Genomic DNA, 24703 nt, shown 5'->3' with positions numbered 1-24703 from the left:
CAACTTCTGCTTTTTGACATACCGTATTGTTTGTAATAAACGCCTTTTTCCTAAGGGGGGGGGGGCGTGTATTGGAAGTGAATTGTCAATTAAAAAAAAGTTAAAAACTGGGTTCAATTTCCTGATGATGCTCCTGTAGAAAGGATGGATTTATGACTATGCTAATGCTATTTCCATGGCTCTGCCCATGGAAGTCGAGTGGAAAATGGCATTTTTATGGGAAATTCTACCATAATTAGGCAATGAAATGGATGGAAATTTGAGTCATAAGTTTTGTCCATGCAATTTAGCGAGCATCACTGCATGACTGATTCAAGTTTTAAGCTTACTCACACGATATGACATGGAAATGTTTGCATTTTTATCAATTTTTCACGGAAATATTGGAGGGGAGTTGATTAGAGGGGGAGCGTTTATTACAAACATTACGGTACTTCTAATTATATTAAAACAAATACAGTGTGCACATGCTAACAAACAAACAAATATTACATTTGAAAACATTGATAGAATTCAGTGTATAGATGTAAAAAAATACTCAGAATAAATGGACTTGAAATATATTTCATGACTGCAATTAAAGGCTATTCCATTTGAAATCATGCAATTATCACCCCCTGTGGAAAACATAACCTTAATCTTTCACGTAAGGGGTGTCGACTTCAGATTGAGTCACCCATACTGTGTTAAAGATTATAAGGCTGTGTCTTGCAGCGAGCCTGTATGGATTTCAAATGGAATGATCCAATAATTTAGCATGTGATACTTACCGTGATAGCATGGAACAAAAGATTTTACTTAGAATTTTGTTAAAATATTGAGCTGAAAATTCCAGCAAAATAGGTATTACATCTGGTCTATGTGATAGTTTTACACTTGTCTGATGGTGAACCTGTTGAAATCCACAGTTTGTATCATGAACACCAAGGACCAATGCGATTTGTGTGTATCTCCATTCACCATTGCAGTCTGAACTTAGTAACTGAAATAATCCACTTTCATTAACCATCCAAAAAGATGCAGATGGTGGTAGATTTTGTTCTTAACAATCCTTTGTGTGATGGTCTTCAGTATGTTTTTGTAAACTTGGAAAAGTTTTGTTTTGACTTTAGCTTGTGATGTTAATGCCATGGTTTTAGCTGCTGAATTAGGTTTCTTGAAGATCGTTTGCTCTGATCATGAAGATAGTTTGCTGCGATCTTAAAGATTGTTTGCTGTGATCTTGAAGATTATTGCCTGCGATATTGATCTTGAAGATCATTTGCTGCAATCTTGAAGATCGTTTGCTGCGATATTAAAAATCGTTTGCTGTTTTATTGAAGATAGCTGGCTGATATTCAGATAATTGTCTTTGACTTGGCTAATATTGTACTACTTTTGCACATGACAGGCATGTATGTAGTTTGAATCTGTTGATTTTTGTATATACATCACTCTCTCTTCCTCTTATTTTGAAAGTTTATTTCTGCAACTTGAGTATTTTTTGAAGTAGCTGAACTGTTTCTGTATCTCTTTCTCACTGTACAGGGATTGCATTGGCCTCGACAACAAGGGAGTGCAAAGCTTAGTCAGAATGCAGAGCCTAACAAACGCAATATAATGGCTGCGATTCTGCAAAGTCGAGGTCCTGTGGTGGAACACAAAGTAATCGTGTGGAACTGGAAATTCCTGAAAATGATGTCGTCAAAACAGTTTGCCACGGCTGCCAACGAACTTCAGTCTGCAAATCTTGGAACTGCATTGAACTTAGGAGGTCGTCATACTAGTGTGGTGTTCGTTAAAAAGCCACCCGAAGAAATGGTTGAGGCGTTGGCGGCGAATCCGGATTTATGTTCGTTAGATCATTACAGCTCCAGATATCATTTGCCGGTGTCAAAATCGGTATCGTTGGGGTTACGTCATCAGCTGGCTACTTCGGGCATTATACCGGCGAAGCTGTTAAAGTGATGGCGCTATGGAGACCGATTTTGTACGAGTCTTAGACTTGGTTGATTGCATAAACAGTTTTCAGTTTTAATCGTGTTTTATTTGATTACCGTAACTGCAAGCTTTATTGCCAGTGTTGCTTGTAAATATAGATGGGCAAATGGGACTATATTGATAAAGCTGTAGAAGTTAAGCTTCCTTGTAGCAACCTCGTCTTTAATAACTTCTATATGTAGAACTAGAAGGTTTTTGTGAGAATTTTTTGTGTGATGTGATTTAGATAGTTGCATTATTTAGTGTATGGACTTCTCAACATAATCAATGTGAAATATGCTTAGATTTAAGCAGACAAATGATAGAAACGGGGGCTTACATTTTTTGATTCCATATGAAACCAGCGAGGTTACTGTACCATCATGTTCATGATTTTTTTCCCTTCTAGGACCCTCAGACTAGCAGTAGGCTATTCCAATTGTAATCCATACACCCTATGGAAGACATGACATTAATTAGGATTACCGGGATGGGTCACTCCATTTGAAATCCACACCCCTATGTGGAAGATTACGTTCATAGGGGCATGGATTTCAACTGGAATAGCTCATTCTCTCCTCAAGACAGCCTTTTAATATGCCACTCACTATGGACCACAATGGCCTCATCCCAACAGCAAAGTTCAATAACCTTAATGAAACAATTATATTGCAAAATTTAACCAGTTGCAGAGTATGAGTTTTTGTACCCAAATTTTCAAAGGTCATTCAATGAATGTGCAAATGTATTGGGGTTAAAGAATTGTGCCCTGATAGATGAGCATGTTGTGAATCCTAGTGACTGAAAAAGTTGGTACATGTCAACTTTAACAGACTGAGACAACTGTATACCCAAGACTATCAGTATGCAAGTTTTTGCAACCGAAGATACTCTCAAGTATTAAGGAAAATTTTTCATTGAAACAAAACCAAATAATTTACTCACTATTGACGGTTTCGCCTATCATGGTCGATAGGCATCATCAGAATGATGACGGATGATCCTTACTTCCGGTTGGACGTATCCTGTAGAGGGTGTATTTACAGCCAGGAGAGGATCATACATGTGACTCAGGTAGTGGGCCCCCTCGTCTCTGTTCATGACGTTGGTTCTTCTTCTCCTGACGTTGGTTCCTCTTCTCCTGATCTGAGTAGGCGAAACCGTCAATAGTGAGTAAATTATTTGGTTTTGTTTCAATGAAAATTTTCCTTAATGTATATCTACAAACCTGATGAATCTATTCAATGGTACTCTCAAGTAGTTGAACCATTTCTATCTATCTCTCTTTCTGTACAGGGAAGTTACAGACCTCGGCGGCAGCGTGACAGTTCAAAACTTGGCCAGCATGCCGATCCTACCAAACGCAATATAATGGCTGCCATTCTGCAAAGTCGAGGTCCGGTTGTGACGCACAAAGTTGTAGTCTGGAATTGGAATTTCTTGAAAATGATGTCGTCAAAACAATTTGCTGTAGCCGCCAATGAACTGGAGACGGCTAATCTGGGAACCGCATTAAACCTACAGATATGTGGGGGTCGATATACTAGTATGGTGTTCGTTAAAAAACCGCCCGAAGAAATGGCTGAAGTTTTGGCGGCTAATCCGGATTTGTGTTCGTTGGAACATTACAGCGCCAGATATGATTTGTCGGTTTCAAAATCAGTTCCATTGGGTGTACGTCATCAGCTGACCTCTATGGGCATTGTACCGGAAAAGCTATTGAAGTGATTTAGATGGTGTTTTCAGACTGTTTTTTTGTACAATTGATTCAAATAGTTTGTTGATTATCCAACATATTTTTTATGTGATTAGCTGTAATTTGTATGTTAAGGACAGGCATATATGGGGCTATACATATACTAGCAAAGCTATAGAAATTATAAGACAAGGTTGCTACGTCGGCACGCATATAGTACTTTAGTAGGTGATAAAAGTGGTTTTCCAAGTAAAGTGTTTGGATGCGAGCCGTTAGACCAATAGGCCTATAAAATAAACGCTGTGTCAGACAAAAGTCTTTGAACATGGCAAAAGTTCGAAGTCAGCAAAAACATCTAAATCCAGCGATGCTCAGGTCTTCATCATTGCTCGGGCCCCAGTAAAAATTAGAAATACTCGGAGACTCGTTTCTGATTAGAAAACATTAGCACAAACGTGTAAATCTAACTCGAGCAGATGAGCTGCTTCTGCGGTTGATGATGTTGTTTACTGCAGAGCTGCCAGATGGTAGAGGCATTCCAAGTAGTAGGCGTAGGGCGCTCAAGTCGCGCATGGTTTAACACACAACAGGCGCAGATGGAAGATGCAACTGGTGACGCAAACACTGACGCACAGTCCATGATGTTGTAGGCTGGGTGCAGAGGATGAACATAACTGGAGTCAGATGATTATGATGACCAAAGTTCAGTACAAACCTGGTAGAGCTTGACTACCAGAAATTATAGTCGGGCCATGACACTTGTATCCTATCCCTGTATCACCTCACCAGCATTTTGGGAGCTTTAACCCAAAAATTAATGTATGTGTGCAGACTGCAATGCTTATTTACTGCTTTAATAGTGAAACTGACTTTACTTGTAATTTTGTTTGCTTGACAGTTGTTAGGCTTGATAATACTTTGTTCCAGGTCTTCGATTATAAGTTATGATTTAACACAATTATGCTACATACTACTTTGATACAGCAAGTCTAGCATTGTCTGCCTGTTGTACGTTGGAGTGATACAGAACTTTATTTGCTCAACTGAGTGGCTTATCCTATCGTATATAAATTATTACATTTAACAAACGGCCTGCATGTTACTGAAACAAATGCTGCACATCAACTTGAACAGATATGTTGATTCGAACAGACTGATACAAGTTATACAACAGTTTTATGTGGTCTTTATGTGGGTTATATATAGTTGCTGAACTATTTTCTGTGTATCTGTTTCACCGTACACTACACAGGAGCCTCAACATTACGACAGTTTGAAACTTGGCCCCAGTTTTTGCGGTCTAAAACTAGATCACTGAGTTGAATATTGTATACACATCCTGGCTACAGTGGTCGCATTCTTGTGTGTCCTGGACACTTTACTTTTTGTTTTTGACCCCTTAAATTACAAGTTGAAGCTGACCAACAGGTCCTATCAAAACTTCCTGGACACCTTAAATTTTATGATGCATGGAAGCAATTCATTGCCGAGTTGCTCATAAAGTCTTTTGTCATTGTCGATACAAAAAAGGTACCAATTATGACACGGAAAACTTCAAAAAATCTTCCGAATAGAGCATTAAAAAATCATGAAAATAATCGGGTCAATACAATGACAATGCAATAACATCAACCTTGACAAGTTACCACATATTTCTGGTTGTGCATGCGGACCCCTTAGATTCTCACTGGACTTTTGCAGGGCTCAAAGGGTCCGCAAAAAATCAACTGGACACTTAACATTTTTGAGCTTGCGCTACCCCTGCTTGACTATATCATTATGCATGTTGCTGCAACTAAAATGTTTTGCTTTGAAGTTGCTGAACCATTTTCTGTATCTCTTTCTCACCGTATACAGGGACCTCGACATCATGCATGTTATGACAAATCCAAACTTGGTCAGCATGTGGAGCCTACCAAACGCAATATAATGGCTGCAATTCTGCAAACTAAAGGCCCAGTTGTGGAGCACAAAGTAGTCGTGTGGAATTGGAAATTTTTGAAAATGATGTCGTCAAAACAGTTTGCCGCAGCTGCCTATGAGCTTCATTCCGCTAATCTGGGAACGGCGTTGGACCTTGAGATGCAGAAGAACCGGCATTTTGTTGTGTTTGTTAAGAAACCTCCGGAGGAAATAGTGGAATCTTTGGCAGCTAATCCGGATTTGTGTTCGTTGGAGCATTACACTACTAGATATAATTTGCCTGTTTCAAAATCGGTGTCTTTGGGTTTACGTCATCAGCTGGCCTCTATGGGTGCTGTACCGGCAAAGTTGCTGAAGTGATTTGGATGGGTTTTTTAAATGATTTTGAAAGCTTTGTTCGGTTAAGGAAGTGTACAGACTTTTACTTAAGTACAATAGTTTTGGTATTCAAGTTTGAATGGTCTCAAGGCATTTTAACATTTGCATCAAGGCATTACTTTATAGCATTACTTTGCAATGGTATTACTTAAATTACAACAGTTTTGGTAAAGTTTGAATGGGCTCCATTCATTTTAACATTTGCATCGATGGTATTGCAAGGCTTATTTACATTGAATTAGTGATCCTAGGTTTGTAGATATTAGAGTGGAAGGTCTTAAGTGATTGACAAAGTGGTCCAGTTTCATGTGACACTTTGTCAGATATGTGGCTTATTGGTGGCAAAGTGACTTTCGGTTTGATTTTAGATAATTATACATACAATAGAAATTTTCACGTAGATTGTGTGATTAATGTTACTACTTACATATTGTGTCATTCAACCATTTTTTATTGTTTTAAATATTGTATTATTCAACCATTTTGTAACATTGAAGATTGTAAAAAGATTTGTTTTAGAACAAACATTTTGTGTATAGTTACATGTAACATTGGCTAGGTGCTGTCAACTAAATAGTAAAAACTTTGCCAGTTGTATAATAGTTGTACAGGTCTATTAACTTCATTAATACTCCACCTACACAACAAGATTCCTATTGCAGCTGCCTGCAAGGTACCTGACTGACACATACATAGTATCTACACAGTACCAATGCTGCTACTGCATAGGACCCACCAACAGTGGTACTGCACCGGTGCTACAGTGGTACCCTCCTGGCACAGCCAAGTAATTTGACTTTAAGCCTGTGCAGGCAACGGCAATAGAAACCTGGTAGTGTAGTTGTAGTGACAATACATGGGATTCAGTAGCTGGTGGCGGTTTTTTAAAAAACATTACTATTTTGAGTATTTAACATTGCAAGAGTAAAAGATTTAACCCTGTATACCACAAACTACCACTTACACTGCACAATTCTAGAGATAAAACATTAACTCCCTGAGCATTACCTGCCGATCTAACATTGCCTCTGATTGGTCAATTACATTATATATCTTCACTTTAATCACCAATTAGAATGGAGCTTTACTAGTAATTCGCCCCAATTTTTTGTGTGGTGAAATTATTCTAACAATATTGCTGATTGGTCCAATTGATAATGAAAACTTCTTTTTGGCCAATTGGCAGGTAGTTCTCATACTAGGGTTAAAGAAAGTCACCAAGTTGTCGTCATAGTGGCTCTGATCAACTTCATAGCACTGGAATTTATTTATTTTCAATTGAATTTTTTTACAGTCTCTGGATACCAAAGATTCAATACCGTCTGCAGCATCTAACATTAAAGCGGCAATACTCCGCTGCCCGGGTCCGGTAGTCACCACAAGAACCTTCAAATCAGGAACTCCCACACGCCTACGATTAACAACACCTCAGGAAATCGCCAGTGCAATGAATGATTTGAAAGGTTACGGGGAATTACACAAATTAAAACTAATAGGACAAGGGAGACTCTCTGTGGTTTTTGTGAAGAAACCCCCTGTAGAAGTAGAAGTTAAGGTTCAGGAGTATGTCATCCCACCGAAAGAGTATGCAAGGCGTTATGCTCTGCCATGCCCTAATAGCGTGGGGCCTAACCTTAGGGCAGAGATCATTCGACTAAATTTGGCATCGAAAATTGCGTTGGATGGATTTGAAGAGCTCTGATAAGTTATCAGGTGCATGCTTTGGGAGAAACGGGGCATTGTAGCTGCTCAGCCCCTTCCCCCACACATATGGTTGGACTCCCACAGCGGTGAAGCAGAAGATATCTGGGCATGTACCTACGCCACATGTTTTAGTACACCATGTGTAATGCTGGTTTCATACTTTCTGCCGCTTGTCGCTGAGCGGCATGACGCTTTATCATGCCGCTTGTACTTTCCTGCAAGCACTGCTCCAAAATCGTATTTTGTTCTCATACATCGGAGCGGCACCGCTCTGAGTTGACTTGAATTCAACTCCCAGCGGTGCTGCCGCCACGGCAAAGCGGTGGAGTGATCGATATATCGGTTTGCCGCTGGTCACCGCTAGCGACTGAGACTGCGCAGTGAAGTAAAATCATCTTCAGAGCGGCAAGCGGCAGGAAAGTTTGAAACCATCATAAGGGTAGGGCTTAAGTTCTGGATGGGGTTTGTATAGTGTAGAATTAAGGTTTAGGATTTCATATCATATCCACATTATGCAAGATTGCGATTAAAACTTGAGGACTTGGACCAAATTTAATTTGGATTGGGAACTTGAAATAGTGCCCCAGCTCTTAATAAATATCTGTATTGTAGACAAAAGCATGAGATTTTATATGTAGGGGTGAGCATGTTATTTCATGACCAATGATTTATGTTGTGGTGAAGAATTTGATAAAGCTCCCTCAGCTTGAAATGGGCTATTCCAGTTGAAATCCGTACACCCCCTGTGGAAGAGATGAACTTAATCTCTAATACAGGGGTTTGAATTTCAAATGGAGCCACCCATTCAGGTAACCCCACTTCCCGATCCCCACAGATAACAAAAAACACCTTAATTGCCATTGCAAAAATGACAAATTTTAGGCAGATTTTCCTATTTTACCTCCCATCAATTTCACTTTCCAATGTTTTTAATTTGTAAAGTTATAAAAAAAAAAGATTCAACTGGATGGCTTTTGGGAATTAATATGTATCCTTGTTTTCTCACCTTAAATCAAACTTGACCGGCGGTCAGCTACTGGTTCCGGGCCGTTGGTTTCCATTGTTTAGAACAATAGCAACTGGTCGGAATCACCCGGAACCGCCGGTCGAGTTTTAATTTCGTCCCTAAACTCTGTTGCATGTTGTACATTAATATTCATGTGATGTTCTAGCACTCACAAAAAAAGTAATACAGTAGAATTCTGTCTACAAACATATATGCCTCTAAATGAGTGTTTTCTTGATGTAAGGTAGACACCCTCCACAACAACATTACAATATTGGTAGAATTTTCAGTAATACTTGTTTGTACAGCTGCCTGTAGCAGTAATCACAGCAGCTGAAGGGAGTATCCCATTATGCTTTGCGGTACCCTAATAAACTGCACGTGCCATAGAAAATATACACAAAATTTCTCACTTTCAATTACTTGCTCTAATTAGGGGTGCTTAGAATTTTATTTGAACAAATATGACCCCTAAAGTATTGTTAAAAGCATTAAAAAAAACAATCATTAAATCAGAGGCATATATTCTTGTAGATGGAATTTTACTGAATATTGTAAATAGTTGTCTTGTATTGTAAATAGTTGTAATTGGAGTTACTTTATTAAAATGGTTTTTGTGTTGGCATTACTGGGAGACAAATTATCTGTGAGCAAGGTTAACTCTTATTTTCATTAATATTCAGAAATATACTTCCTAATAATTTGTATCCATTTTGTATAATTGTTATATTCATGTATACTTAATTTACTTAGTGAGAAGGTATGTTATATGTTAACATTTTTTAATCAGAAAAGGTTATTGTTCATTATTGTGTTGACTATTTATTTTGAAAAGTCTTACGCCACATGAAAACTCTCTTTGCCATGGTTCATCATTCAACAGGGGTGTGATTTTTCCGGATTTTTCCGGATTTCTGAAATTTTTGGGATTAAAAAAAAAAAAAAAATCCGGATTTTCAAAAAAAAAAAAAAGCTAAATGCTTAACAGAGATGTCACATTTCCGAATTTTCAGTTCGGATATGAGAAAATCTCCAATTTTAAAATGAAAATTCCTTAGAACCCTGACTGGATGATTAATAGACACACTGTACTGTGCAAAAATGGTGATGCAATTTCTCATGTGTATGTGAATGATATGATACTGGAAGTATCTATTCACAGATAATAAATGTTTTGATACTATAAAGTGAAGTATTTTAACAGTTTCTCATTTTTGCATTTTACCCCATGAAATTGCATCTCCAGTGGTGCTCAAGTGTGTAAAACCCCTCTGGCTTTGGGGGCTTCGCCCCCTCAACCCCCACCGGGGCATTGCCCCTGGACCCCACCAGGGGCCCTTAAGCGGGCCCCTGGACACCCCGCCGCAACAGGCGAGAGCTACGCTCGCTCCGCTTCGCAATTTCATTGCTTTGGGTTTTTTTCAGAAAGCACCAATCACACCCCTGATTCAAGCTAGGGGCAATGCAATTACCAATCTGGTCCCACTGCCTGGCCAGTAAACACTTCCTGACCAGGCAGCATGTTGCCAGTGCAGGCAACATGATATCCCGCAATGCAATATATTTCAAATAGAGTATCCTTTACAGGGGGGTAACCCTATTGGTTTTGGATATGGATTGTCTTTAAAATTACATAATAATATCAAATATCGCCTCCTTTATGCTGCTTTGTGAAAAAGCGAGAGCATTTTCAGCGTAAATGTGAATAAATAGCCAAATTTGCAATCCAATACCTTGGTATCGTGAATTGCATTCTGGGCAGGCAATGACGAATGCTGACATGCTGTACAATGCCCGGCCCGTATTGAACGGAAAATTTTTTTTTTTCGTAAAAAAAAAAAAAAAAAGGAAACAAAATATATTTCCCCTTGCAATATGTACATTTCAAATGAATATAAAAAAAAGTTTGGGTAAAATGGAGAGGAAAAAAACCCTTCCGAGACCGGGTTTTGAACCGGTACCTCTCGGGTAAAAAACAAAGCACGCTAGTCAATTGAGCTATTTAGCACACCACGCTTAACGTTGCCGTTTTCATAACTATATACGGCGCACCGTCTTGCGGTGACTGATATTTCGTTCATAATTCCCTCCCAGAATTCCAAAGTATTTACCATTGTTTACAAACTGGTATACCTGTAAAAACTGCTGTGATTCATGATTTCTCCGAAATACATCGACTTGGAGCGTCAAATTTCAGGATAGTAATGAGAAAAATAGTATCTATTATGTGATACCAAAACCTCATCAACAATGAAAAAAATCGGGGATGATGCTGTCGATCGGGTTACGGACCTTTAATAGACCGTTATTTCTTGGTTTAGAGTAAAGAAGTAAGTAACACGTACAATATCAATGGATATACAATCAGTGGTGTTTTTTTCATCAATTTTAATAAAGATAAAGATAATTTGCATATTTAAATCAAATTTTCAAAAAACCGTTAGAAATTGTTTTATTATTAAAAATATCTTCCTCCAGGTGACATTTTTTCGACTGGTGAACAATTGTCATGCCTGGTGAACAATTGTCAAATTAGATGTACCTCATTCGTGTAAAAGTAACATTTCCTCCAATCTGTAAAGTCGCCATGAACAATTTAGGGCTTAGTCTGCCAAATTCAGCTGTGTTTGCTGGGCAGGCAGTCAGACCAGACTGATTATAGTAAGGCCCAAAAAAATATTGTTGTGTTGCCCTCAAGTGGGAAAATGGGAAATTTGGGTGGATGGTCGGATTTCTTTTTTCTTTTTAAACCTTCAGTTTTTAAAAATCCCCTCAAATATTAAATACTAGTAATGCTTCTTCAATTAGGGGATATTGGTCAATTTTGACTTCTGGATACCTGTTCGTAAAAATCATCATTCAAAAAAAAAAAAATTGTGACCCTGATTTTTCAGGATTTAGGGTCGGACGGTTGAGGGCAACACAACAATTTTTTTGGCCTAATAGGTGTTGCATAGGTGCATTGTCAGGTGCTCAGTGCTTCGATCATGGTTGGGTGATCCCTGATTGTATCCCAAATTTGCTCATTGTGTTCTTTGACTGACATATAATCAGTATTTTCAAATTAGAAATGAAGTAAGCGCTAAAATAAGGTCTTCCTTTACTTATGCTAGTTTTATTGTAATTATTTATGAAGTTTGTATGTTGATTGTTAAAAATGACAAATAAATGTAGAGTGACTTCAAGAAAAATACCATTGTCTTGATTTTGTGTGTTTCAAAATGTACTCTGTTGTATAACCTCATGGGCACTACTGGGCACTTTCCTATCAAGCCCCTGATCAGGTTAATTACCCTCCCAATCAAAATAAAGGTTTATATCTAGATCTCTTAGCACATTTGTGACCTGATACCAGGTATTGAGCGTAAAGTCGCAAGTAGGTAGTTCTGAGACGTTGTGGCTGCTGTGTTGGTGTTCTTTGTTTCACATGCACCTGTTCAAGCCAATAGTACCTCTGTATGTCCTTCCTACTGGTATGGGGCATACTACTGGTTTGTACAGGTGCGCAGGAAACAAAGAACATCAGCTCATCAGCCAGGATTTCACCAAACTACCAACTTGCAACTTTACGCTCATTTCGTGCTAGCAGGTCACAGCTTAATTCCTTTCAGCCTCATCACTGGGCATTCTTACCAGATTTGTGATTGTCTCAATACATGATATACCTAGTACGCTCTCGTGAAAATTGAGTTAGCTTGAAATTCCCCTGGACAAGGAACTCACTGCTAAATTTGTCTCGTTGTAACCCGTACGAAACTCGGGGAGCTGATCCTGGTTGCGATGGTTATTTGTGGAATGTCTAGGGTGTGCGCTTTTGAAGCAGCAAAGTCCCTGAATGGTTGTTTAATGGTTTATGGAATGATGTGGGGCCATAGTGGTCAGCGACAACCTGTAAAGTGTGCTGAGGCTTGTGGATCAACGTCTGTAGGCGTTGTGCCTGTGCGTAGCGCACTATAAATCACTGCGCTTTTTTTTTTTTTTCAAGTTGTAACCAATCAAAACAGTTCTTAGAGGTTGTACCTATAGAGTTAAGGCTACCACGTCCTCATTGCCATCTCATATTAATTTCTTCCAATGCCAAAGTCTCCTATTCATTTTCTTCACTCCCCATTTTGTCTTTCTTCATCTGCAGGCAAGGTGTGGCAGTCGCAACAAGTTGAGCCAAAACGCAAACCCTTCCAAACTAAATATCATGGCCGCCATTTTGCAGGTCAAAGGTCGCGTTGTCACACACAAACTTATCACATGTTACTGGAGATTTCTGAAGCTACTCACCGCCAAACAGTTTCAGAATGCAGCCTCTGAGCTACAGGCACGAAATTTGGGGAAAATATGGTCAAGCAAATCCAGCAGTCGGGTGTTTATCAAAGCGCCACCGGAGCAAGCAGAGTCGGTGTTGATGGCGAATACAGATCTGTGTCCCATTGATTTCTATACGATGAAGTATAATTTGTCGATATCGAAGATTGTGCCAAGTTCAATAGTGAATTGTCTGGCTGCTGAAGGGATTATTCCAGTGGATTTGGCTGCTTTGCACAAACAGAAATAAATTTTGGGAGATTATTAGGGTGAGGAGATGATTTTAAACTTGAAATGATGATGTTGTTTATTTAGTCAGTCAATCAGTCCACAAACATGTACATAGCACCAATATTGATGAAAATACATGTAATGTGATCAAGGAAATTCAGTCGGAAGTGGTAAATATTGATTTTGAGAAAGGAAATAATTTCTTCAGTTTCCTATTGTTTTGGAAACCCTTCAACTGCTCATATCTTTGGAATAATTTGTCCAATTTCAATGGGGTTTTCTGCAAAATGTAGCTTTGAAAATTATGTTTTATACATCAAAGTTGCAAAATGAAAATTGAATATGCCGATTTCAGACTGATTTTGCTTGATCACACCACATATCCATAGATGCACACCCCCTATATAGAGGAGTTCAGATATCCGGACTTTTTGTCCAGTCGTGACTTTTAAAGTGCCCAAAGGCAAAAAAATCCGGCAGAAAAATAGTTCAAAATCAGAAATCCTCAATTTGACAGCTCATTTTCAACATTTCCGTGATTTTTCCTTCATTTGATTGGATTTCCAAGCAAGCTTTTTCCAGTAACATTGGCAACTGGAATTCCAGTCGTTTTCAGATAGCAGACTTGGAAATCCGGACATTTCTTTGATTGAAAATTTACTCCTCTATAGGGGGTGTGCACCTATTTTCTGGAATAGCCCAATACACATTAAACTACAGTTTTGATTTTTCTCATCTTGATGAACTTACAACTATATGCCCATCATATTCGTATTACAAGGGAACAAACAAAAAGTTTGATGATGTCCTATAAATGAAAGTCCTTTTGATAGGAGTGTCAAAAGGTCCAATTACTAGTCAAAAACTAATTAAAATATCTGTCAGAGTTGATATTTAGATGTTGAAATTGTCAATATTTCACACTAGTTACTGGGAGGGAGGAGAGAGCAGGTACAGCCTCCTAACAAAAGCACCATTGTTTACTTTTGTTTATAAAGTGCTTTCGTTTAGGCAAAAAAAAAAAAAGGTTCGTCTCAAAGCTTGCGCGCGCGTTTGTAAAATCCCACGATTTGACAGACAACAAATGCGAATTTTTTATTTATTTCAAAAAAAAAGAAAAAATACCATGTAAAAAAGTCGGGAATAAAAAAAAAAAAAAAAAAAAAATCGCATTTCGCATTTGTTTTTAAATTTCTCGTGAGCTTTGAGACAAACCTTTTTTTTTTTTTTTGGCCTTAGGAACAGCTCAAAAGTTTGATGTCCTATAAGGCCAAAAAAAAAAAAAGGTTTGTCTCAAAGCTGTTCCCTAACTATGAAGGGTGATCCAAGCATACATAAACATCAATTTTATACACACCATAAGCATGTATTAAAAGACAAAATATCGACAACACAATACATGTAAACAGAATGATATTTCTAATGCTGTATGATTATGTGACTGTACACACCTAAAAAGTGTTTTGGCTGTTTTTATGACGAATGAGTCATGATGTGTTGCTCTGATGTATTGGGCAAATATGGTTGAAATCAATATACCCTCTATGGAAGACATATATATCTTACACACGGGTGTGTAGATTTCAAATGGTGGCACCCATTTAGGTAATCACATTTGAAATTTACACTCCCTGTGTGGAAGATTACGGCCATGTCTTCCATATAGGGCGTGTAACTTGATTGTATAATCTGAGAGGAGATATATATATATATATATATATATGCACAGATTTTCTTGGCGACTTCCAATTTTGATCTTTATAAGCCAGTTGTCTTTTCTAGTGTAGCTATTTTCTATAATATGCTGTCGTCTATTCCATTCTTAGCATTTCTTCAAATACGATTCTGTCTTTGGATAGTTTTCGAGTGTTTATTTACAGATGTGAAATTGCCCCACTAATACTGATCAAAAGGTTCAAATTTCTTCTCAATCTTAATTTGTTATGTTATGATGTCTTATTCCAATGCATTGATATCAGGGTTACCATTGTTACTGATTGTTGCATGACTTTTGTGACAGTTTTAATGACTTGGTGTATGTGTCTTTACTATGAAATAAATAAGTAAAATAATGTAGGCATTTTGCTAGTGCCTTGGATCCGTACTTCAACAGATTTCAAACTACAATTTTGCTGTCAACAACGATGCCTCTATGAGTGCCCCTTTACAGCTCCCCCTGTACACCTGGGTGGATTAGGACAAGTGAGGTAAAGTGTCTTGGCCATTAACACAACATGTTGGCCCTGCCGGGATTCGAACCCACATTCTTGCGGTCGTATGTTGAACTCAATCAACTGTTAGGCCACTATGCTAATTGTTTTGTGAGTAAAATTTAATGGTGCTTTGGGTGTTTTTTTATGTAGCTTGCACCATCCGCCTTTTATGTGTTCACTAAATTTTCAAGGATTTGGGACATCTGATTACATTGACCTATTACATGTTGACCTTGAAATAACCGCCATAGTCATGACTATTTCATGCCGACTAGCTGACTTCTAAATACTGATAAAGTTGTGCAACCTTACTGTAAAAGTCAATATTTTCGCGAGAAGATATTTTCGCGATTTTGAAGATTTTGTCAATTGCGCGAGTATTAAATTTCGCGGTTTTGATATTGATACAATATAAACCTAATGCAAAAGGTTATTTTCGCGAGTTTTTATTTTCGCGATTTTATGTCCACTCGCGAAATTCGCGAAAATAAAAACCTCACAAAAATTTCTACTTTTACAGTAATTGATACACAACTTTTGTTTGCTATGATCCTACAGGCGCAACCAAAGTACGAGCCACATCAGCCTTGGAGATTAACACCTCGTTCGGAACCAAACCATAGGAACATCCAGGCTGCAATCCTGCAGTCACCAGGAGCGCTCACAACGTTTGCCGTTATCATATCCAACTATAGATTCCTAATGAAAAAAAATAACGAATTTAAATTTAATGTGAAACACTTCGCAGACGCTGCTAATGATTTGGTAGCGATGGGTTTGGGCACGCAAGTTGCGGCCGGAAAAGCTGGCGGATTGAAAGTTTTCATTAAGAAACCACCGAGTGAAGTGGCGGCCATTTTGAGTTTGAACTTGGATCTGTGCTCTCCTGATTATTATGAGAAGAGATATAGCCAGCCGTTGTCAAGGACGGTGTCTTTGGCAGTACGCCACCAGCTTGCTGAAGCTAAGCTTGTACCTAAACAACTGTTGATGTGAAAAATAAAGCAGGACAGACATGAATTATGAAGTTCAGGATCTGAGATCAAAGTATAATATGCGGGATAATATGTTGGAGTAGTCATGTTCATGAATGTGATCAGTTGGATTGACATTTAGTTGAATGCATATTTGTAGATAATTTGTGTGCGAATTAGTTTATCTACTTTTTAACCAAACATTATAATCAAATCTTTGTTTTAGTTATTGCTGTTAAAATAATTGTATATATATCATTAGTTCTGGTAAAGTTGGGCTCTTTCAGCTTCAATATGTACACTCCTATGGAAGACATGACCTTGGGGATTGTATGGATTTTGGCTGGAATAGGCCAATAGTTCCATAGTTTCATAGTGGCTGCAGAAAAATAATGTTTGAGTGAAATAATGTGATGTGATTAAGGGATCTTGAATGAGCGTTTTGAGCGTTTCGACAGAACATGAGAGCACCTCAGACGTATCGAATTGCATTCTGAAAACGAAGCATGTCTTTCTGATATCAAATAATTTTCATTTTATGAAATTTACGATATTATACAAATTGTATGACAAATTAATAAAATATGGCATTTTTCACATTTTTGAGATATAACAGTCCTCGAAGTAAATTGTATAAATTTAATGATATATTCTTAAAGTGTATGTAGCTGGGAGGAAAAGCTGATGATCAATTGAAAATTTTGACCTTTCATATTGAAGATATGGATTTTTTCCCCAGAAAGACGTTTTTTAATTTGGTGTTTTGGGGAAAAAAATCCATATCTTCAATGCGAAAGGTCAAAATTTTCAATTGATCGTCGGCTTTTCATCCCACCTACATACACTTCAAATATAAATCACCAAGTTTACTACGAGTACGGTTAAAAATGTGTATTACATTGCAAATTTCAAAAAATCTAAATTATTTGAAATCAGAAGGAACATTCTTCGTATTCAGAATGCAATTCGATATGTCTGATGTGCTCTAATGTCCCACAATAAATACTGTCCAAACGTTCATACAAAGTGAGTATTTGAGGTTAAAATTTTGTTTCACTTTGTAAGATGCCATTTTTCAATTCAGATGCTCCTCTATTTACTTTGGGTGTAGGATAAACAAACTCTAAGAGAATCTCATGCAAGTTAGTTACAGGATTGGATAGCAATGTTTGCATAGTGTTTTTGTGGGACATGAGAGCATCAAACATCAAATTGCATTCTGAATACAAGGAATGTTCCTGATGATACCAAATAATTTTGATTTTTGGAAATTAGTGATATACCAATTTTATGGCAAAAAACCCAGATATTTTGACATTTAACAGTCATCAAAGTTAACCTTATAAATCAAATTTTATGTACTTAAAGTGTAAGTAGCTGGGAGGAAAAGCCGACTGCTCCCAACTTTTATACATAAAACATACATATAAAACACAGGAAGAAAAAAAATAACATGTCAAAATATGAAATTATACCATGTAATGAAGGGTATAAATATTTTTAGCATTATGATATTTATTTGTGGCAGTTTTTGACCATTTTAAGCATTTTTGATGGCCATTTTGAAAAGCGCCCTCTATCTGGAGTTTCCCACCATTTGACCATTTCATACTTTTACATGCTTTCAAAGTACAGAAAAAACACTTTCAAATCATTTTTCCTATTCACTATTTTCACCCCTACTTTATATGTACATCCCATAGAATTAGAGGAGCGCCCCCAATACGCGCGGAAGTAAACAACACTGGTACAAGACAAATTAGCAAATCTAATCTAATTTATTGTTACATTTACTGTGACGCTTCAAACAAGGCTGATATTTCATTACAGACAAACAAAAGAACATTTTTGTTCACATTTCATAGTGAATTGTGCGGGAAAGCTTGAATTGCGCGGAGAAAGGAAAATTTCAGGACACTTCGTGCGATTTTGCGCTGCGAAAATCGTTGGACCCTGGTTATATTTTATATCGGTTCTTAAATTATCAGTGAAAAGGAGAAAATAAAAGCACTGTTACATTGTACAATCTACTGCTATACAGTTGACCTGCTGGAAATATAAAGTAAAGTCTGCACAAAAAGTAACTCAGCTGTTATAAATACGCCTATAGATTCAGAACTAATAATTGTTTTCACAATATTTCAACATAGAGAGAAGGATGATTTATTTACACGCATTTTGATACCCAATTCGTCAAATGTCGTTCAATATTAACAACGCAGTAGTGCTTTTACAGAAAAATACCCGAATTTAAAAGTTGCAGTTTACAGCGATCAATTGTTATAATGCCAGCACTGTATACACATAAAGCCCGCCATTAGCTTCGAGCTTACTTCAAATCAATACAAATAACTGCAACTTTTAAATTGGGATATTTTTCTTTCAAAACACTGCTGTATTGTCAAAACTGAGTTACTTTTTGTGCAGACTTTAGTTCAGTTATGTCCTGGAATAGAGTGGTAGGATGTATAAAGAAATTAGTCCAAAAAGCTGTATCAATTTTTTGATTGTTAGAAAAAAGTATTTTGTGCTTTGTTAGAAATAGTTTTTGTAGATAATTCATGTTTTGATAGTTCAGTAATAAAGTTATGTCAAGATGGTAGAAATCTGTTCAAGAAATTTGTTTGTTTCTTTATTTATTGTCATTTTCATTTGAAATTGAAATTTGGGCATGATTGTAGTTACAGCAATCAGCTGAAAGATGTTGGTTTTGAGACTACATTCTTGACACGCATGGATGCAAGTCTTCCAGAAATGTCTGGGTGTCCAAAAATGGGCCATAAAAACATGGATTTAAAAGAAATTTAAATTAATGTTAAATTTTTTGATGATGAACAATGTCCTTTTAACCCTTTAGCCTATCCCCTGGACTCACACCACAGACTCAGTCATTGGCCAATAGGTCAATTTTCAGGAAATGGAACTGTTAGCCACTTTTCTCTGCACACTATCTTGAGATTAGCGGTTGAATTTTGTTACTTGTTGTAAACACAGATTCTTTCCCTCTTGCCATTTCAATGTTGTCAGTAGTCCATATTCTTCATGTTTCTTCCAATGAGCTTTTCATTTATTTCTTGGGATATGGTGGCTAAATAGTTTGGTCATTTGAATCATGTTAAGGTTGTACGTTGGTGCCTTGTTAGAGCCAGTGTTTTGTGTCCTTGGGTAAGGTACTCACTTGCCCCACTCCTGGGCCCCACTCCACCTAATTGTAAAATGGGGAGCTGTTAGGGGGTAGTCAGTGTGCTATACAGGCAGCCATGTGATTCTAGTAGCAGTGAAATGAATATAAAAAGAGCTTTGATAACTTCCCTTAATGTGCCATATAAATACCTACATTTATAGTGTCTTTTACTTGTTTTAGTTATTTGGTAAATTCACAAGAAATAATTCATAAAACTGCCTTGTAAGCAGATGAAAATGTTAATTTTTTTTAGTGTCTTCTGTAAATGTCTTCTTTGTCCACTTTCTTCTGGCATGATGTCTTTCTGTGGTGCATTGATTTACATAATTTCTTCTGGCTTGATGTTATTCTCTAGTGCATTGATTGACTTAATTTTTTCTGGAATGTCATTCTGTGTCAGTGCATTGATTTACTCAATTTCTTCTGGCAGGGCATCATCTTGTGGTGCATTGATTTACTTCTTCTGGCATGATGTCTTTCTCTGGTGCATTGATTAACTTAATCTCTTCTGGCATGATGTCTTTCTGTGGTACATTGATTTACTTAATTTCTTCTGGCATGTCTTTCTGTGGAGCATTGTACTTTCGTCTGGTACAATTTATTGCTGCAATCCATTGATATATTCTTCTTTATTATGACCCAACAGGATATCGATCCATCATACGATCACCAGCAGTGGAAATTGCATCCTCGTTCCGAACCAACCCTGAGAAACATCCAAGCTGCAATACTACAGGCGCCAGGAGCTGTCACAACCTTTGCTGTTGTTATCACAAACAATAGATTCCTTCGTAAAAATCCAGAGTTTCGATTCGGCGTGGACCACTTTTTAGATGCTGCAAATGCCTTGGATGCATTGGGTTTAGGCACGCTATTCACAGCAGGAAAACACGGCGGGTTGAAAGTTTTTATTAAGAAACCACCGAGTGAAGTAGTGGCGGCCATTTTGAATTTGAATCCAGATCTGTGTTCTCCAGAATATTATGAGAAAAGATACAACCATCCATTGTCAAGAACTGTATCGTTGGCAATACGTCACCAGCTCGCTGAAGCTAAGGTTGTACCTAAACAACTGTTGATGTGATGTGGGTGATGCAACATCACTGCCATGTCAAATATTCATCTAAATGTTTGTTGTACAACTAAACCTCGGTGTATCCAAGTGACAAATGTGATATGTTCATTGAAAAAACAAATCAAATTGGTACATATCACTTGTTGTACAAATACTATGACTTATATGTCAAAATAACTTATACATTTGAAGTCGAGGTGCAATCTCAGTTGAAAATAAGAGTATGAGGTGCAAGAATACTTCTTGTTTGAAATTTTGCACCCTCCTTAAAAAGTTGTATTGCAACAGGTAAATTTTGGATTGGGAAGTGCGATGCGATATAGCTTGATGGGCTATTGCCGTTGAAATCCATACACCCCCTATTGAAGACATGACCTTAATTTCCTACACAGGAGTGTGAATTTAAAATGGGATTAATGGGTGACTCCATTTGAAATCTACACCCCCTGTATGGAAGATTAATGTCATGATTTCCACAAGGGAGGGGTATGGATTTCCACAGGAATAGCCCAATTCATAGTTTGCTGTGAGCATATTCCACAGATGTTTAGATATGATGTATTTTGTACTAGAACAAAGTTGTTATGGATTGTGCGGAGAAACGAGTTTTGTCTTTCATCTGTTAGAAGATTTGTTTAGATCATTCATGTTTGATGTTTGATGTAGCCATTGAATTTAGAAGTTATGTGAAGATAGCAGAAGTATGTGATGTGAACAATAGGAATTGGATTTTGAAATAGTCTATCCCATGTAAATTCCATAAACACTCTATGGAAGACATGACTTTAATCTTCCACACAGGGAGAGTGAATTTAAAATGGGGTCATTACCTGAATGGGTGACTCCATTTGAAACATACACCCTGTCTGTGAAAGATTAGGGTATGTGCAGAATGTAGAATAGCCCATTGTTTATAGTTCTATTTATTACTATTAGTACAATAACTTGTTATATTGATAAATGGTTGAATTAAAATAATTATGGGAAGGGAATTATTAATTTCCTGACACCAACCCAATCTATTTGACACCTGATACTGTTAACCCATCTCTGCTGTGCTGTAGTGACCTGCTGATTCGCCATGTCATATGAACCAGGTGGTGTATGACGTGCATTCCCTAAATTCAGTAAATTTTCATCGTCAACCGTGTAATTGAATGGGATTATTTTGAAATTTTAAAACGCTTGAAATATCACAAACAAATAGGTCTATGTTGATAAATGATATAAATACAAGCTAAAACCGTTGGGGTTCGATAATGAACCCCACAAAACTAACCGAGTATATGGAAAATGCCATACGGCCTGGCGGTTTTACGAGTTACCGGCTCGATCATGTCATCCGCTGCCTGATATGAACTTTCCATCTTCCTGATGACAGGAAGAACATCATAGGAAGGAATTCCATTTCAAAATTAAACCAATCTACAATTTTTTTTAACCTGTAAGCTTTCATACTACCTCTGTAGAAGACTTGAGCTAAATCTTACACAGGGGGAGTGTGTATTTCAAACAGAATAGTCTACTGATGTACAGTTCTTGTTTGCTATCTATCATCTTACAGAAATGTGAACCATCTGACCAACCATGGAGACTGACTCCCCATTCAGAAATAACTCCAAGAAATATCCAAGCTGCAATTCTTCAAACTGCTGGCACGGTCACTACTGCACAGGTTGTTAAGACGAACAATAGATTCCTTCAAAATGATGAAAAGTTTGGTGCGGAATGCTTTTTGGAAGCTGCAACTTTCTTGGAATCGTTGGGTCTCGGCACAGTAGTTACAGTAGGAAACCAAAGTATAAAAGCTTTCGTTAAGAAACCGCCAAGTGAAGCAGCGGCCATTTTGAATTTTAATCCAGATCTGTGTTCTCCAGAGTATTATAAAGAAAGATATATATATAGACAGCCCTAACCTTAATCCCCTCAGGGCTTTTTCGCGACTGGAAGGGAAAGAAGGAAGGAATAAAGAGAGAAAAGAAAGAAAGAAGTTGTTTGCTCTGGGTGGGATTCGAACCCGAGACCCCTCGCATGCCAAGCACTGGGTCGGCGACACCTTGCCACAGGTCTTGGGCTTCGCTGGCCAGCGAAACCGTGCCTATATATCACTTAGGACGATTGCGTCATCACACCACGTGGGATGCACGCATTAACAGCGCATATATCAAGTAGTATTTTGTAGTACTTGGTCCTGTTAGGGTTAAGTCAATTATTGTCAAAAAGAAGTTCATTATCAGCTTGTTCCTAGCACTGTATATCATCACCCTGCTCCGATAATTGCCCAAGTCATTTTTTGTAATTTGGGTTCAAGCAATATGGTTCAAGCATACATCAGTTACGTAATCACCCTATTCATTTCTGATTATTCCTTTAATTTGTCTCTTTATCATGTGTTCTTTCACAAAGATTGGTGAATAATTAATATGTATAAATGCATGCTTGAACCATTTTGTTCTCAAATTTATAAAAAATGACTTAGGCAATTATTGTAGCAGGGTGATGTTATGTAAAAACAGATCTTATATGTAATTTGGAGTTGGTAGGAATAGTGACAATGTACCCCGCCTTTGTCAGATTCCTTTTGCTGCCACCCCAGAGGTACTCTGTTGCCCAGCTACTTCATGGTACCTGTGTGGTACCTACTCTAGAGTACATCTGAATCAAATGTACAGTACATTGATACTTTTAAGTAGCCATAAATAAGCTGGACAGCAGCGTACCTCTGGTTTGGCAACAATAGAAATCTTTTAGTGTATATGTTACCCGGTTTCCTGGCTGCTTGGCTTGTGTCTCAACTTCTTATGTGATAGATCTTAAAATGGTCAGATGTAATGTTCATCCTACCCTAATTTGTATATATATAATGTATAAAGTTGATATGTTTGAATGGGCTGTAGATAGCAGGATAAACATGTGGAGTTAAAAACCATAGATAAAGATGTAATTGTATATTAGGTTTAAAATACATAATAAAATAAGTGTGGTTGATTGTAGAAAGAAGAGTATTTTGATTATTATTTCCCTAGTACCTTGTTAAGTTGTGAATATAATAATAAAAAAATAAACTGAAAAACGTAGACATTTGAGTGTTAGTACCTTGTGAAGTTGTGACAATAATAAAAAAAAATCAACTGCAAAAACTTAAAACATTTACGTGTTTCACCTCTTAGCGACCAAAATTAGGTTTTTTGTCAAAATTGGTTTATGACTTTATTAGGAAATGTGTTGTTTTTTCCAACATCTCTAGTATTGTAATGTTCTGTCATGCTGTGAACTACATGTATGACACAGCATACATATTACATATTTACTGATAGCACCTAACAAACAAATGTACAAGGCATTAAAACATACACAACAGCAACCAAAAAAGAGGTGAAATTTTAATTCCATGCATGGATCAATTATTATTGTGCATCTTTTGTCTGGTATAATTCTACAGAATGATGTCCACCAACCTTGGAAATTGACTCCACGTTCGGAACTAACGTCACGGAACATCCATGCTGCAATACTCCAGACGGCAGGACCCATCACCACCTCAACCGTCGTCAAATACAACAATAGATTTCTACATAACAAAGATTTTGGTTATAAACGCTTTTTTCAAGAGGCACACTCCTTGCAATCGTTGGGTCTTGGCACAGTAGTCGAAGTAGGGAAGCTTAAAGTTTTTATAAAGAAACCACCAAGTGAAGCGGCGGCCATTTTGAATTTGAATATAGATCTCTGCTCTCCAGAGTATTATGATGAGAGATATAGGCTGCCTTTGTCAAGATTGTTGTCTCTGGCAGTACGCCATCAGATTGCTGTTTCTAAGCTTGTGCCAAAGCAACTATTGATGTAATATGTAATAAATTGATTAAAACCACCAAGTGAAGCAGCGGCCATTTTGAATTTGAATATAGATTTATGCTCTCCAGAGTATTATGAAGAGAGATATAGGCTGCCATTGTCAAGATTGTTGTCTCTGGCAGTACGCCACCAGATTGGTGTTGCTAAGCTTGTGCCAAAACAATTGTTGATGTAATATGTAGTAAATTGATTAAAACCACCAAGGG

General features: G+C 37.4%; 1 protein-coding gene across 20 annotated transcripts in view; it reads left to right on the top strand.

Annotated features, from left to right (window-relative positions):
* Window positions 1–24703, top strand: part of LOC140170248 (uncharacterized) — a 244712-nt gene that overhangs the window by 112088 nt on the left and 107921 nt on the right. Inside the window, exons 5-6 of one of the 20 annotated variants that reach the window (XM_072193601.1) lie at window positions 12799–13234; window positions 15968–16076. The exons of 12 other annotated variants lie outside the window; for them this stretch is intronic. In XM_072193601.1, coding sequence (XP_072049702.1) covers window positions 12799–13215 — 417 coding nt within the window. In that variant the 3' untranslated portion in view covers window positions 13216–13234; window positions 15968–16076. Of the gene's footprint in view, window positions 1–1527; window positions 1963–3255; window positions 3793–5512; window positions 6056–7250; window positions 7693–12798; window positions 13235–15967; window positions 18601–20213; window positions 20667–24084; window positions 24505–24703 lie in introns of those variants that run through there. 7 more of the 20 variants (XM_072193624.1, XM_072193586.1, XM_072193584.1 and 4 more) reach the window with 7 other exon arrangements.

Source organism: Amphiura filiformis, chromosome 14 (assembly GCF_039555335.1).
Source record: "Amphiura filiformis chromosome 14, Afil_fr2py, whole genome shotgun sequence".
Classification (NCBI taxonomy): Eukaryota; Metazoa; Echinodermata; class Ophiuroidea; order Amphilepidida; family Amphiuridae; genus Amphiura; species Amphiura filiformis.
The sequence above is the reverse complement of the archived record's forward strand: the minus strand, read 5'-3'. Positions and strand labels throughout refer to the sequence as shown.